At 36.6% G+C, this 17,150-nt stretch overlaps 1 protein-coding gene across 13 annotated transcripts in view; it reads left to right on the forward strand.

The window, feature by feature from the left end:
• SORBS2 (sorbin and SH3 domain containing 2) overlaps positions 1-17,150 on the forward strand; it is a 144,021-nt gene that overhangs the window by 108,974 nt on the left and 17,897 nt on the right. For 6 of the 13 annotated variants that reach the window (XM_031058976.1, XM_031059091.1, XM_031059130.1 and 3 more), the window contains 6 exons: positions 5,029-5,081; positions 5,728-5,915; positions 12,362-12,450; positions 14,821-14,867; positions 16,065-16,179; positions 16,274-16,402. In XM_031058976.1, coding sequence (XP_030914836.1) covers positions 5,029-5,081; positions 5,728-5,915; positions 12,362-12,450; positions 14,821-14,867; positions 16,065-16,179; positions 16,274-16,402 — 621 coding nt within the window. Of the gene's footprint in view, positions 1-1,329; positions 1,387-5,028; positions 5,082-5,727; positions 5,916-8,111; positions 9,672-12,358; positions 12,451-14,820; positions 14,868-16,064; positions 16,180-16,273; positions 16,403-17,150 lie in introns of all 13 variants that reach the window. The other 7 variants (XM_031058756.1, XM_031058792.1, XM_031058940.1 and 4 more) reach the window with 3 other exon arrangements.

Raw genomic sequence — 17,150 nt, forward strand, 5'->3', positions numbered from 1 at the left:
CCTTAGCACTTGCAGTTCTTCTGCAAATACCATAGGCTTAGTTGTATCTAAGCACCTAAGGCTGCTTGTATATTTTTTACAATGGTAAAACAGTAGCACTGTCCTTGAGGCAAGACTGAGAACTAGATTTCACTTCCTCCCTGCACAGTGCCTTAACAACTAGATTGGAGATGCACCTGCTCTTGCTTTTGCACACTCCCTCTCTGGCTCCACAAAGCTCAAATTCTTTCCTGTACACTCTAACATCTTTAGGAAAAAGGATAGCAAATATCTTCATCCCAGAAGAGTGTCTAAGAGGATACTTCCAATATCCAGACAGGCAGAAAATTAAATGTTAAAATCCTCTTAGAAAAAGGAGGCAAGTAAATCTAAGCACTCCCTCGGTCTTTTTAAGCGTTCTCATAGCTCCCCAAGATCGTCCCCGAGATTTTTTGAGTTTAAAAAGCAGAAGCCACAGGCCACAGACAGGAAATCTAAAGACATGAGCTTGAGAGTATCAGGATTTAAAATATCCCCATTCTTTTCATTCCCTGTCAGCCAGTAGTTCTCTGGAGGCCTATCAGAATTTTAATTAGTGACGTGCCAGCTACATGAGGAGCCTGAACACAGACACAGGGCCTTGGAGGACACCCTGGAACCAGGCACCTTAGTCCCTTTCTGTAGCTAGCCGTAAGCCAAAATCAAAACTCCCTGCTGCTTCAGGGAGAGCAGAAGAGAAAGCAAATAATATACACTCTTTTAAAACCTTAATGTTTTAATCATAGCATTTTAAAAATTACCCATTGAATATCCCGTGAAAAATTTAAAAAATAATAAAGGTAGATATATCTGGGTTTAATTTCTTGTGCAGTGGTCTATAATGTTATCACATTGTCATGGATTACTTTTTATCTCCATTATCCTACCATTCAAATGGTATTATCATTTCTCCCTCTAGGTGGGCAGAAACAGTACAGATAAATTCTTCTGATGAACCATATCTCAACAATATTTTACTGATAACAATAACTTTTAAGATAAAATATATTTAAATTCCTCCAATAGAGCATAACTGTGATGCTTTAGACCTTTCTCTTTCAGTGTTAAAACTTGCTGGTATTTATTCAACCATTCCAGTTGTAAATTTTACCACCTAAAGTTACTAACATTTTATTAAGATATTTTAAAAATAACACATGTATCCTTCCATTCTACCCGTGTGTGTCACTCTTTGTATCTGACGCTGTCAACACTTAATTTCTAACTGTGTCACCTTTTCCACATGTTGCATTCCTTGCTGCCATTGATCCTCCTTCATTTCATCTCTACACTTCTGCTTTTATGATGCAGCCACCTAAAAAGCTTTTGGACTATGTTCAAGACAGTTCTTCTGGTGTTTCCAATGAGGTAAATGAATGGTTCTTTTTCAGATGATTCTCTTGGGAAGAAGGGTTGGAATGTTCACCATTTATGTCTTAGGTTTGTTAAAATTTAGTGGTTTCCTTCTGATAGCTATGAGACACTTCTAATTCACAATCATTGTATCTTTGTCTTCATATCTTTCCAGATCACTAGTGCATTTGGATGTTGATCTTTTATCCTAGGAACTGTGAGTCCTTATACCCAAAACTTCTCAGAGATTAACACCCAGAATTACACAACACTCCATACGTCTCTAACTATTTGACAAATTCCCACTTTTCAGAGTTGGGCAAGTGCATTGCTCAATTAATCCATCAGCACAGTATATTTTTTTATTAAAATATCTGAATGCAAATTCTGTGTGTCAAGTGAAAGCTTTTGTGGCTAAGCTGTTATTTCTCCAATTAAGTATTTATGAATAAGGTTGCTCATCAGGTAAAACAGCAATTAATAGTACTTCTGTAATTTATAACTCAGGATTGACAGTTGCTGTCAGTACTCCAAATAAAATTAATCAAGATCAGGTAGTGGGTTGACATTGCCCTACTCTGAGTGGGAGAGATTCAGGCTTTCATTCCTTCTCCACTCCCTCCCCATTTTTACAGCGTTAGGGCAAAAGTCAGTGAATCCTCTACTGGCAACTTTGCTTCATGTGGTGGCTTTACTTCATCCATATTTGTGATTCACTCTCATCTTCTGTAGTTTCTCCAAAAGTTAAACTCAAATTGTGGTCTAAATTGTTAATTGTTTGCTATTTACTCTGGTGTGATTTTAAGCTCTCTATAGATCTAGAAAAAGCTCATAGTTTTGAAATTTGGGCCCAGTTCTCTGAAAGAAAAAGCTTCTAGGCCTTTTCTAATTCCTGTTGGTTTTCAGTATATCAAGAAAGACAATTCAAAAGCCCTAACATGACTTTGAAATATTCCCATGCAGGTCTGAGTAAAATGGCTATTAAGTGACACTGGTTTTCTCTTGGATTAATTTACAAAGTCCTATCTTTAATTTTGAAATTTTAGTCATCTTTAAATATGATAAATCATGTTCAAAAATGACAGCAACTTAATACTTCTCCAGAGGAGAAGACTATTCGAAATAACTTGATAAAGTATTATAACCATCATGCAAGCCTATTTGTTATTTTCCTTTTACTTTTGCCTACTTTCCCTAGCTCCATTTTTAATCAGCATTAAAGCCTTGATGCATGAAAACAGCTGAAATATTGGGTTAATTCTAAAAATATATATCATTTTTTTAGTAAAACCAAATAAAAGTATTCAAAAAAGATTTTATTTGGTAGTTTGGAATTGTCATCTTCAGTATTTATGTTTTTTTCAAGTTGCCTTTATTCTTATAGAGCAGTGTTGAATATTGTGGAAGATGGCTAATTATTTTTGGAGATGGGAGAGATGTGTTCAGTTGGGCCAACCAAAAGTAGGTCAGTAAACACCCAAGAGCTGACAGGACAGCTGCAAACAATAAAACAAGCAATAAAAAACAACCACTCACAGTGTTTGTTTTCACCTTTCCTCTATATGTCACATCAATGAAGCTCTTCCTGTGGAGAGAAGGTATAAACTCCACACAATCTATAAAATAATATATGCCTGTAGTAGAAATTAGTGTTGTAGAATGGGCGAAGTACAGGATCTGTCATAGAGAAAAAACTTCAAAGACAGCATCAAATAAAGTATAAAAGGGCAAGTTGCATTCAAGGTGATAAAAGAATCTTAAAGGATGTAAAGTGAAAGCCAGTAACCCAGCAGTCAGTTGTGGCATGATAGGCACTTCTAGCCATCTGTGTATAGCCTGTGTATGCTGTGAAAAGGAAGTTTCCTCTGGTGGGATTTCCATTGTGTGATCCCATAGCCTTCCATAGGAGACAGTGAGGATCTGCTCCACCCTTGGGAGTGACATCATGGTCTGTACAGGCATGGAGCCACTACAGGTGATGGGAAGCAAGCACTGCCTCAGGGCCATTTGGCCACTGTCACCTCCCAGGTAGTCAGTGGTAGCAAGTGGAAGTGGCTGGCATCCGCACAAAAGAATCCACAAGGACAATTTATCTGCAGTGTTTGCACCACCTTGTGCAACAGTTCTGAGATCACCTGTGGTCCTGAGTTTCCTTCCTGACTGCTTCCAGACCATGGCAGTGACTGGTCAAGAGAAGGAAGATGGTCGTCGCCAGTTCTGAAATGAGACTTGGGTGTTTTCCAGGACAGGCTGAATGTGTGTTTTATGGGTAGTGCAGGGAAGCACACAGACCTGAGGCCTTTGCTTCCTGTGATTATACTGGCTGGAGATGTGAACAACACTGTGTCTGGCTTCTATGGTTTTATTGCAGACAGACCTCATAGTATTGATATATATCTTAAAATCATTGCATTTGGAGAGTGATGGGACAATCGTCACAAAGTACTTTTAAGCCTTCAGAGGGTGTAAAGAAAAACTTGAAAATAAGAACTATGTGAAAATAGCTCAAGTTTTAGATAACATATTGTTTCATATTGTGGCATGTTTGTGTGGCTCTCCCCACCCCACAGTCCTAAAAAGTCTGTTCCCAAATATTGTAAGACTACTGGTGACTTCTTTACCTAAGTGTCAGTTAAGAGATCTGGGTGAAGTTCTGTTCATGAACTTGCAAATCAAATCACTGGAGGGAAAAAATCCAACAAAAGAAAGGACTTGTACAGCCCATGAGTGCCATTACTTCAGTAGTCCTTCGGGATAAAGATGTTTCCATGCAGGGAAAAAGCCAAGAAGGCTCTCTATAAAGGCAAAAAAATAATTCCTGCACCTTAGAAACCTGTATGATAGTTCTATTTCTAGTCCATTGGGTTATGGAAAGCTGAAGTGACATGGCAGGAACTTGAAAGAAGTTCAATTCTTGAACCTGACTGCTTTGTACCCATGAAGAAATAGCCCAGGAACCAAGCAGTTCATTCTAGATTCATACCTGGGTACCAGAACTGTAATATTACTTAATTCTGACTAAAGGCTTAAAATGGTTGATTTAAAATCAGTAGTCATTTAAGGTTGAATTTGTGTTAACAATATAATTATGGAAGTTCCATCTCCCAGTAGCTGCATCTGTAACTCCATAAGCATGACTAATTTTCTGTGATGAGAACTGCTCTTACCAGGATTAGAAGGTGTATAAGGCCAGTTGCTCACCACAAACGTCATGGCACTGACAAAAGCTTCTGGCTATTATTGATTGTAGGATTTTGGTGAGTAACTGAGGGATGAAGAGAAGCTTTGCAGACCTCATATGTACATAAAAGAATAATCTTCAAATTTTTCTGTTTTTACAGTAAAGATTTGTTTCACCTGTTCTGTGTCTGCTTTTGAAAAAGCATTATTTGGGATCATTATGTAACAGTGCTTTAAAGGAAAAAAATTACTGAAGTAGAATAAGTAATGAAATCTAGCGATGCTTTTTGAAAGCTGCATAATTTATTCTCATGAAATGTTGCAGTGTCTGTGATGGAGTGCTCAGGATGTTAATTATCATGGGCTGCTGTTATAGGATTTACCACAGAATAACAAGGAGTCATCAAACATGATAAACAAAAATTGTCACTCTTTCTTCAAATACAAACATAACAATCCATGTGTTTGTTTTCACAGGCTTCCTTATATCATCACTATTCAACAGACAGAGGCCTGGACAGGCCCTCCAGGTAAGAAGCACTATCTATACTTCACAGACACAGATTATCCGGCCTGAAGGTCTTCTTTGGGACCTGACACCAGCAGATTTTGTGAAGAGTCAGATTTTAACATTCACCTTGTGAGCTACTGGCAAATTAGATGCTTGGAGTGTTGCTTTTGATACTGATGTGTAGATTTTATTTTAGTTTTACAAGGACTTAGTGTTTGCATTTAAATTAACCACACTGTGTTCTGGGTCTTTCCACTAACATCCCTGAGCTTCTCTCTCAGCAGCAGTGATTTATTCTTTACCCTTACTGCCTGCAGTGTATTCAGTGCTGTTTTCCTAAGCATGATGCCTTGACTGTTCTCAGACTCTATCTTTTTCATATCTTTGCACCTAAACTCTAGTTCCAAAAAATAGTCTAACATACCTTGATGCATTTATTTCAAAGAAAATGGCATAGTAATGTTGTGTACAACTTTAAAACAATCAGGTTAAGAACAAATTAATATTTTCACTGGGAAATAGGCTGTAAGATATGTGAGACCAGTACTTCTTCCCTTTATGTGTTTTTCATCTGTAAACCAATAATATAATTACGACCTTACTTCTTACATTCCTGAATTCTGATCTCAGAGTCGGACTGCTACTGATCCTGCTTTTTTCTGTAGTTCTGCAAGTACAGCGAGTGACTACAGAAAGCGAAGGAAGTCAGAGCCTGCTGTGAGTCACCAGAGGGCACACAGTGACCAGAACGCCAACAGACCTAACCTGGGCCATACAGACACACAGGGCTCATGTTCCACCCTTAGGAAGCCTTTAACTAGCTCATCTCCTTCTTCTCCATCACGAGCTAAAGGTAAGAGGAGGCCACATTAGTTGGCAGAAAACTGCTGCTGATGTGTTGTACTGTATGTGGGTAGCAGCTGCCTGCTGTCATTTGGTATGTGTCCCCAGGGGATGTGAAGCAACAGCTTTGGGCCTTTCCTGAAAGGCTGACTTCTTCATTTTTACAGGTGTAATTTTAAGCTGGAAAGCTGGATTTGTAACAAGGAGTTTCCAGTTTCAACTGCTTGTTCTAACAAAAGAGAATTGACTAAAAGAAGACTAATAATTCTACCACAGTATATAAACCCTATTATTTTTATTAACTCTACTACTCTCTTACTAGATTATTGTGATTTTAAAGCTAGTTTATTATATTGAGAAAGCAAATTGAGAGAAATAACCTGTAAGATTAAAGATGTGTGTCCAGGATAGTAGACCTTTTAAATCCATAGGTGATGTCTTAGCTGTCAGTTATCAAGACCTAATTTAATCAAGAAAGCATCCATAGTCTGATTTTTTACTTTCTAAATCCTAGGAAGTATTTAGTACAGCTGATGCAATCTAATTAGCTCACTTTTGGCAAGCGACTCAGCATCCTATTACTGTTTTCCATATCTCTTCAGGAAAGAGATCACAGAATCAGTTGTTCATTTGGGTTTTTGGAGATTTGAATGGGTTTTTCTAGAAAACAAAAAAGCTTCCAGTAAAACATAGAATGGAAGTAATATATAGAATAATACTGAATATAATATGTCTCCATCTTTTCAAATTATTATTTTTATTATCTCTTAATTGCTCTATTTTGTAGCTATACTAATCAATAAACTTCTGTAACAGTAAATTCTCAGTGAAAAGAACATAATATCCAGACTGCAACAGAAAGTGTCAAAGAAAAGTAGTGAGGTACATTGAGAGTGAGGTGGTTGAAAAGCAAATGTATTTTAAACATTTAAAACATCGAAGTGTTGTAGCAGTAATTTTAAATGTGGATTAACTCATCCATTTGGCTTACCAGGCCAGGCAGTAAAAAGTTAATAGATTCCACTTGCCTGCATGTGCCTTTGACTCTACCACCAATAACAAGCACTAAGCATGACTTCAACACTTCCTGTGTTTGAAAGTCCTTCCATTAAGAATATCTTCCACAGCCAGTTAGCTTTCTCTCTCAGCATTATGACCCCTGTAGAATGTTAATTTTTCTTGAAATTAAGCAATTTGTTAAAGAAGGAGTACATTATAAACTGTTTGATCACCACGAATTTTGAACTTAAGTGTTTCAGTTTCAGATCTAGATTCCATTTTTTTTAGAAAGGAGACTCAGATCAGGAAGGATGCTTCAAGCAGCTCAATGTTGCCATTTGAGACTTTTTTTGAAAGTTCAGTACAATTATGAAAGACCACCATTCCAGATTTGTCTTGTGGTGTCTTCTAGATCTACCATGCACATAAAAATATGTCTTAAAGCTTGAAAAATCAGGCCTTTTTTATGGAAGTCAATTGAAGGGTTATTTTTACTTCTACATTGTGGTTAGGCTCAGTAAACCGATACACCTTCCTTTACACTTGTATAAACACTTTCTGAGCTGCCTTGTTCTGCCCTGCATAAGCTGTACAAAACATTGCTTCCTTCAGTGCTGCCACACAGGGAAGGAGCAGGCTACCTGTGAATGATATGGAGAAATTTCCTATTTGATCTGATACGAAGATTCATCTTTATTTTAACTATCTTAGAATATGTGGATGCTGTGAACTCTGGGCATTATACAGGTTAAAAATCATAAACAACTTTTTCAGAATGCTCCATTGGAAAAGTCAGTATTACCCTGAGGTCTAGATTTGTTGTGTGGCTTCATCTTTAAATCCTTTGCAGCTTTTATTGTCCGTTGACCTGCTTTAAAATCCCAATTAATCCCCAATTAATGCCTGGTTTCTTATGTTGCTTTGATGGCAGGGGTTGTAGAGGAGATAACATCTCCATAATTAATAAAGAATTCTTTTTGTTGTTTAAAATATCATGAGTGCATTTTTGCAGCTGGAAAATAACTTAATTATTAGCTCTGCAGTCCTAGCCTGTAACAAACTATGTACTGACCTAAGCTGATAGATGCACTAATTGCTACCTCTTTTCTAGTCTTTCTAATACTTGCTGATGCTAATTCCAACTTTCTGAATCTTTTAATTTCTGGCAATGTCTCTTTTTTACCATGCTGCTCTACGGATTATAAAGGTGGGGATATTAGCAAAGTATATCCATCCCTTTTAAGTTACTCAGTGCACAACTACAACACCTCAAATGAATTAGATTACTGTAGCACTTACAGACAACATTTAGCTGTTCCAAATGATTCGAGAAGGGCAACCAGCTACAAGAATGGCTGGCAAATGACTCGCCAAAATGCAGAAGTCTGGAGTAGCACAGAGGAAGCTGCTTCTCCAAAGAGGAAATCTCGTAGCTGTGATGACCTGTTGACAGATGATCATGATAGCTATCCCGATGCACAGGCCAAGGCTGAAAGCATGGGCTCTCTGTTATGTGAGGAGGACTCCAAAGAAATTTGCCCAATGAACTGGAACTCCCCATACGCTGAGGGCCGTGGTAGTGGCAGGTCAAGAGTTCGTCACAGATCTGCGCATGATGCTCCAGGTTTCCTGAAGATGTACAAAAAGATGCACCGCATCAATCGCAAGGACTTGATGAATTCTGAGGTGATTTGTTCTGTCAAGTCCAGAATACTGCAATATGAAAAAGAACAGCACAAAGGTATTCTTCAAGGTTGGAGAGAGTCATCTACTGAGGAGGTGCCCAGAGACATGGTGCCAACCAGAATATCTGAATTTGAAAAGTTAATTCAGAAGTCAAAATCAATGCCGAACCTTGGTGATGACATGTTGTCAACAGTTACATTAGAGCCTCCTAAAAATGGCTTGTGTCCAAAGAGGCGATTTTCTATTGAATCCCTGCTGGAAGAAGAAACTCCAGTCAGACATCCCTCTCAGGTACAACGGAGCTACAAGTCTAAAACCCTGGTGCCAATTCATATTGAAGTGACCAGTGATGAGCCACAACGATCACATATAGATTTTTCAGACAGCGATCAAGATGGAGTGGTTTCTGATCTCAGTGACTTTATCCAGATAGAGGGTTCATCCTTTTGTAGTGAAAGTGACTTTGATCACTTTTCCTTCACTTCATCTGAAAGCTTTTATGGATCAGGCCATCACCATCACCACCATCACCACCACCACAGGCATCTCATCAGCTCCTGCAAAGGGCGATGCCCAGCATCCTACACCCGCTTCACCACCATGCTAAAACATGAAAGGGCTAAGCAAGAAACCACTGAAGATCCAAGGAGACAGGAAGCAGAATCCGGCCTGTCTAAGATAGCATTCCTCGTCAGTCCAGTGCCTTTCCGGAGGAAAAAAAGTGCAGCTCCTAAAAAACAAACTGAAAAGAAAAAATGCAAGTCATCTGTGTTTGAAGCACTAGATTCTGCACTTAAAGACATTTGTGACCAAATCAAAGCTGAAAAAAGGCGGGGAAGCTTGCCTGACAACAGTATATTACACAGACTTATTACTGAGCTGCTTCCAGACATTCCAGAAAGGAATTCATCTCTTAAAGCTCTGAAAAAGAGTCCCACGCACCAGCCTTTTCATCCACTGCCTCAAGATGGTGCTATCCATTGTCCACTGTACCAGAATGATTGTGGAAGATTACCTCTTAGTGCCTCTTTTCCAGACATGGATGCAACTAACAACAATGATAGTGCACTGTGTTTCCAAGGTGGATTAATTTTCTTCCTCTATCCTTGTGATTGACTTATCCAACCTTACTCCCTGTGTTTCCCACCCTTTCTCATTCCACTTTGTGTCGTCTATAAGAAGCTTTCATCCCACAAAATTGTTAGTGAAGGACATCATTTTCACATAGGTGTTGAGGATAGATAAATTTGCTGTCTATTCACAAAATATATGACAATGTAATCATGACAACTGAAGTAGCAGTGCATTTCAACTAATTGAAACTAAATTAGTTCTATAAATTATGAGGATGTTATTAAGCAGTAAACTCATGCATGATCAGATGCTGGTCAAACTAAAACCAAAATGCAGATAACCCTTTCTTTATCACTAAGAAAAAAAGAATGCGAATCTAAAATGTATTTTACTATATAATTTTATTAAATGTAAGTAATAAAAATGCTGTTAATTCTGCCAGTATCATAGAAAGTCAATTCTGTTTTCTTATGAGTCCACTACTTTGTGTTACTTTTTGTGAATAGATGTTAAGGTCATTTTAGGAAGTTTCCATTTCCACTGTCCAAACAATTTCCAATTTCTGTGGCAGCAAAACTAATTCTTTCCATAGAATTTCAAAATGTCTGTGAAATTTTGAGAAATTTCCTGTCTTCTTAGAAGGGAATTTCTTAATAATCAAAACATGAATGAAATTGTCAGGGTAAGTATGAGCAATCTGTTTTTAAAGTTACTGCTTTGAGTTGTTTGTTGCTCTGCCTCTTTTTTTAAATTTTTTCTTTTATTTTAATCAAAAAAAGAAAAATATAGTTAACATATATTCTTGAAATCCCAAATGGATGTAAGAGAGAATGTCTTTAATATAGAAATTATGCAATATTTGATCAGACACATCCTTATTCTCACATATTTTTGTGTAACTTTTGCAAGTAGCACAATAATAAATATGTATTTCAAGAGAAATCAGAATTGAAGCTATTACCATCTTTTCTTAACTAGATGTAATAAGCATATTTAGAATAGAAAATTTGGAAAAAAAACAGCTATAAAAGGCAGCTCAGAATTGAATTAGTCATAATTGAGGCCTGATCATAATTAACCCTGACAGACAGTACTACATGATGAGACTGAAGTTGATGAAAAATGTGTTTTTCACATATTGTAGTTGCTAAATGAGAACTTTCCAGTCTGTGAAAAATAAGGAAATCCATAGTTTAAAGTAAATGTGGATTTCTGTTAGCTTTTGCAGCTAGGAAGGAGCCTGGCATGAGGAAAGTAATACACTCTGTCAACATTAATATCCCTAAAGTAGTGTGGAGAATGAGTAAAGCAGAATATTCCATTAGTTTCCATCAACACCAGTCATGGCTGAACTCTACTTCTAATCAAGTTTTCGTGTTTTGTTGGATGTGTGTGCATCTCTTATAGCCACACAGAGACCTGAAGGTCATAGCAGATGACTGAAAACCACCAGTACTGCATAAGGAGCTGTAGAGAAAAGAAGATTTTTTTTTTTGTCCTAAAGCTTCTGTATTTTCACTCCTTTCCAATATCCTGCTCTTACTGCTAGAAATATAAGAAAAAAAAATAGATGTGTTTGGAATCATTCATTATATCTTTAGGTTTATGCAGTAGGTGTACATCCTCCTTCAGGAACACATGCCAAATCAAAGAAGCTGTCCAGAGCTGGGGCTATGATATACTTATTGGGAATGACATGCTTACAACCAATGGCATAATTAATAAAATGATCTCTTTACCTCCAGTTTATTTATCAATGGCCACAAGTTTTTGTGGCTTAGCCAACAACCAGTTAGAATGGATGAGATGATCTCAGTTCTCTTCTTTGTTCCACTTGTATTTCTTTAGAAATGCTTGACAGATTGTGGGAATGAAGTCAAAGGAAGACAAACACAAATCACGTTTTCAGTAAAAAGTACCACTGTGGTAGTAGGAGAATAAAACAGTACTTCTCAGAAGTTAAGAGGCAGTTCATTAAATAGTTCTATTTTCATTTCACATTTGCAACTTGCAGAGCTATAGAGTGTATAAGATTTTGATTTTATCCTTATCAAAATATGAGAAAATATTCACCATCCTGTAATAAACATTGGTAAACTGCTTTAGAAAAGTCTGCCACATAGATTGGTGGGTAATATGATTTGTATTCCATCTCTTAAAACAGAGTTGTTTTATCAAGTAACATCCTTTTAAATTTCCTTGTGCTGCCTAACATGTGCCCCTGGTAAAGTAGAAATGCATCTTAGATCACTTAGGAGGAAACAATGTTTCTTCACATTTTCTCATTGAAGCATGCTTGAATCACGTGTTGTGCATGTAATTATGTGTTTACATTGCTGGCATTCCAAAACAATGTCCAGCAACCTGATGGAGTCTGAGTACTGCTGTCATGTCTTCCACTTGGCCCAGCAGGGGAGCATCCCTTTTCACAGTGAGGCATAAATACACTCTCTTGATCCTCAGTCATAGAGTTCCTTCTGCTTTGGATCAGAGGACAGCCTTAGCCTTTGCTTAAAGTTAGTTGGTTTTTTTTTCCTTTAAAGGTGCTCTTAACCATCATACCACATGCTTTTCTTTCTACTAAATGTAAAATTAGAGATTCCAATATCTTTTCATCCCGCTAAATGAAAGCAAGTAGCAGCACAGATTTGAATGGTTTTGTTTATCGTAGTTTCACATAATTTCTGTTTTCAGTAGACCAGGAGTCTCCTGGAAGCTATTCTTCTGCTTTCACTGATGTGGGACGATGTACTCCAAGGGAGAGAAGAGGAACTACAGACAAAGAGGTAGTGAAACAAGAATAAGTAACACAGCAATATCCATGTGGAAAATTGGAAACATATTTGAGACAAGATTTGTCTTGGTTTTAAGACTATATAATGATGCAAACCAAAGGAACAGCATCTTCCTTTTTCATGAAGGAGATTGGTACTTCAAGAAGTTAAAATAATATCAGGCTTTGTAAGATAAGCTGTGTTCTTCTGTTCATTATTAAATAGACACAAATTCACTAGTTATTGATCAGCTCTGTCAAAACTGATTGGAGTGTGTGTTTGGAATAGAGAAAAATAACAGATTTGACTGAGGAAAGGCTGTTCGGAAACCTAAAGTATTACACAAATAAACTACCTTGGTAGTTTCAAAACTGATACAAAACATCTATATTTCATTGTTATTTTTGTTTGGAAAGCAAACCACTGCTGTTAGTGGATTAGACAAAACCAGTTGTCCTAAGAGGAGTCTCGAACATCTGTAGCAGTTGGTGATTTTAATTAGGTACTGATTGCTTGTAGGAGTGCTTTGGAGGAGGAAATGGAAGCTGGCATACCACCTTTAAAGTAACACAAAGCATCACTGAAAAGTACATATTGAAAAATAAAGTATATTATTCTGTGTCTTAAGAATGCTTATAGGTCTAGAACTATAAATGCCCTCCAAACAACAAGATCACTATATTTTAATTGCTAATATATAAGATTTTGCTCTGGGCTATATACTTGATAAATGGTGGTATGGTTAGAACTGAATTCAGAACCATCTATACCCCACTGATGTGCTTATATTTCTGGAATTTGTTTAAAAGTCTGATTTAAAAAAAAAAAGATTTCTCATTACAAAATACAGTCTAAAAAAGTTCCATAGCCATATTGTTCTGTAGGAGTTCCATAGTTCCATAGGAGCCATATTGTATGTTTCTTTTAAAGAATCCTGTGACATGGAAAATCATCTTTCAATTTGAAAATACATAAAATATTTAAATTACAAGACCATTTAAGATCATTTTAAAAGGTTTAAAAATGTTAAAGAGAAAAGGCATCTCTATTTCCAGCATGTTTTGTACATTTCAAAGTGTTTTGTATTAAAACAGCTCCACTGTTCTTTTAATATCCACTTTTTCTGTTATTTGCTTTAATAGTTACAATATCGGCTGTACCAAAATCAGGAAAGACTGAATAGGGCTTAGCTACCATTGATATGAATCATATGTTGATATGAATATCCCCTCTTGTCTAAGAGACTGTTTTTAATAAGAGCAAGGAACAGAAAAATGCTTTTAAATTTAGGCTATCTTATTTGAAGGAGATCTGTAATGGAAAATTTATTAGTATGGCAAAATTCAAGTTGACAGGATCCCTATAATAGCTTCAGGGACTTTTTATTATAGTGAAGACAATTCTGTAGGTGTACTGGATTTGCAAGTCTTAAAATGACAAGAAGAAAGAGAACCAAGTCAAGAACACCTGGCCTGGAATAGAGGTAAAATGTAAAATTTACAAGTGTCCCTTTTTATTCCTGTCATAAAAAGATGTGCACCTTTACATCATGACAAATAGTATCTCTCAGAATAGCATAATCAGCTCATTCTAGACATCCTAGAGAGGCATTTGTTAGAATGGGGTGCTCTTAGCTGTGCAAGTACTTGCAGAGCAAGACTAAATCACTTCAACAAATGCCCTCATGTGGTTCTGGTTTTCACTTCCTCTGAAGTATCTGGTGCTGGCTGGCTGCTTGTCAGATGCAGACAGTCCTATTGAGCTTACATGTACTTGGTGACAGAACTTGATAAATGTTTGAAAGAAATGTTATCATGTGATTGCCTGTGATAGCAAGAGAGCTGCACAGATGACTCAGATCACCTCCAGTCCTGTGCTTTCTTAAAACTATGAATGTAATTATAGAAATTAAAAATATTCCAACCATTTCCAGTTGTCAGAGGATATGTGTATATACAAATATATATATAAATGTCATGCATCATTGCAATTGAAATTAGCCTACAGATAACAAGTTTACATTAAAGGCACCTAAAATAGTACAGAACATTAAGTATGTGTATTTATATTGTACCTAGAGATCTAGTTGCCTACAAGTCACATTGACATATTTAACTTTTTTATTTACTTTGGTACTTCTCTTAAACATCAAGTGGCAAAGTAGTCTGCATTAAAATTTAGCTATTTCTGTTTTTAGAACACTAAGTCCCAAACACTGAACTGCCTTTAAAAAAAGACGTATATTTTATTGCCTATTTCTTCAAGAACCACTGTAAAGCTCATCCTTTTCTTTTTGGATCTTCGTCACCTTTTAAAAATTGAAACACATTTATCATATAGTAATACTACCTGAATGTATTAATCGCTTCACCTGTTTTTCAGAAACTGCCAGCTAGAGCTGTATATGACTTTAAAGCTCAAACTTCTAAGTAAGTACTAGACTTTTGTTCATTCCAGAATTCATAATTCAAGCAAACTCTTTCTACCACTTAAGTGGTGTTCGAGCCAGTTTCAACAGTGAATGCCATGGGCATGAGGACCCTGCTTGCTGTCACAGTAGTCCCTGCACTTGCAAATTGTGTGAGAAGTTACTTTGTAATAAAATGATCTTAAATTATTATATTCTCCATTGTATCTGTTTGAACACATGAATAGCTGTGCATCTTCCACCTTCTAGAGCACAGGTTGTGAAGGCTCTTTGTTTGTTGTGAATTGCATTTAGGTGACGGAGGGTAAATTGCTTAAACTACAGTCATAGATAATGTGTTTATCAAAAGTCTGTGTAATGCTTCAGCCTCTTCCTGTCTGTCTTAACATACACAGGCTTTCTGCAGGATGTAACATACCACATACCAACACAAAAAACAGTGGTCCATAACAAAAGATTGGGAACCACTAATTTAGGATATGAGACAGACAAAGTAGAATGTCTACAATTCATTTCTGCTGTTGTTCCAATGATTCAAGACATTTAAACAATCTTTAGATATGACCAAACATTGACACTAGAATTACATTAGCTGTGTCAGGATAAAACTCACAGCTGAAATTACCAGAGCAGCACATTAGCTCTTGAAAAACCAAATGGATGATACAGCAAAGATCTCCCGAGCCAGATCTGAAAATATTCTAATGATGTTAAAAAGTCCCTTTTTGGTATCCAGCATTTAACAACTTACAGTCTCTGATATCGAGAAATGGTGAGAACATAATCCTGTGTCCTTCATGCTTCTGAATAGATGTTATGAAAGAAAAAATGTGTAGAGCAGAAGCACACCAAGCTGTTATGCTGCAGAAAGGTAGTGATAAGCCATGAAGATCATCATACTTGCATGCACACATCATAGTAAGTTCTCTGGTGGTAACTAGCAATGCTTCCTTGAAATCACAATGTAAGACAAGCCTTTGTAACCTATAGATACTTCATGGGGATTCATAAATGCAAGTCATTTGATTTTATATGTTATGATCAACTGATAAATGTACCACAGCTGTGCCACTTTTTCTTCAAATGTTTGGTTGTTACATTCTGTTTAAGTTCCAAACTGTAAAGATCTCAGGAACCATGGAGGGAGAAGAGTTAAATGTAAAGCTATAAACATCTGATATAAATAAATTTGTTACAGAGAGCTGTCCTTTAAGAAAGGAGATACTGTCTATATCCTCAGGAAAATTGATCAAAACTGGTATGAGGGTGAGCACCATGGAAGAGTTGGAATATTCCCAATTTCTTATGTTGAGGTTTGTTCTTTGTTTTAATTCTTTTAATTAATTTGGGTAATAGGTTCACAAACCACATGAGAATGATGAAAATCTGGTTTTTCTTTTTCCTTAGAAACTTTCTCCCCCAGAAAAAGCACAGCCTGCCAGGCCACCTCCCCCTGCACAGATTGGAGAGATTGGAGAAGCTGTTGCCAAATATAATTTCAGTGCAGACACAAATGTGGAGTTATCACTTAGAAAGGTACAGTTGAGAACTGTCTTCCATCAAAATACCATTTTAATGTCTCCTGCTACACAGAATCAATATATAGGTAAATACTGTGCTTTATGCACTCTGCATTCAAGATCAGCAATGCACGAAGCAATGCCATGGTAGGAAACTCTAACATAATAGCTTGTTGCCTTGCAGTCTGTCTCAGCTACCTGCAAATACTGTAAATGTGTTTTGCCTTTAATTTGGACTGCGGCAGAGTAACATATGCAGTCATCTGCTTACTGCCCAGCTAAATTTTGAGTTTTCACTTCAATTATCTATTCTTTTTTTAATTATTCCTGGCTGTCACAATTATTATATTAAGGATTTTAATGCAGAATTAATAGAAAATTACAGAATATAAAAGATACAAAAAAAGCCTCAGAGATATTTTTGTGAATGTAAATATTTCATTTAATAACAGCTCTTTGTTTATAATGTTCTATTATCTTTCCTATGTATATCCTGTTGGCTATACTGAATTGCACATGAACAGAATAACTTTAATTTCTGAAGTTTGTTAGACATTGGAACATTAATACTGTAGAGAGAAACTTTATTATTGCAGACATTAAATACTTAGTTGTAAGTGGTGGTTACTTTTCATCCACTGGGAAGTTATGCCTTTTTTTTTAGAATTAGAGTTCATAGAAGCTTTTCAGTGGTTTGTTTTTCTTTTAAGCAAAAAAGTAAGGATAGAGATGTTTGTCGCTGACCTACAGCCTAATCCAGCGCT

This window comes from Geospiza fortis, unplaced genomic scaffold (assembly GCF_000277835.1).
Source record: "Geospiza fortis unplaced genomic scaffold, GeoFor_1.0 scaffold40, whole genome shotgun sequence".
NCBI lineage: Eukaryota > Metazoa > Chordata > Aves > Passeriformes > Thraupidae > Geospiza > Geospiza fortis.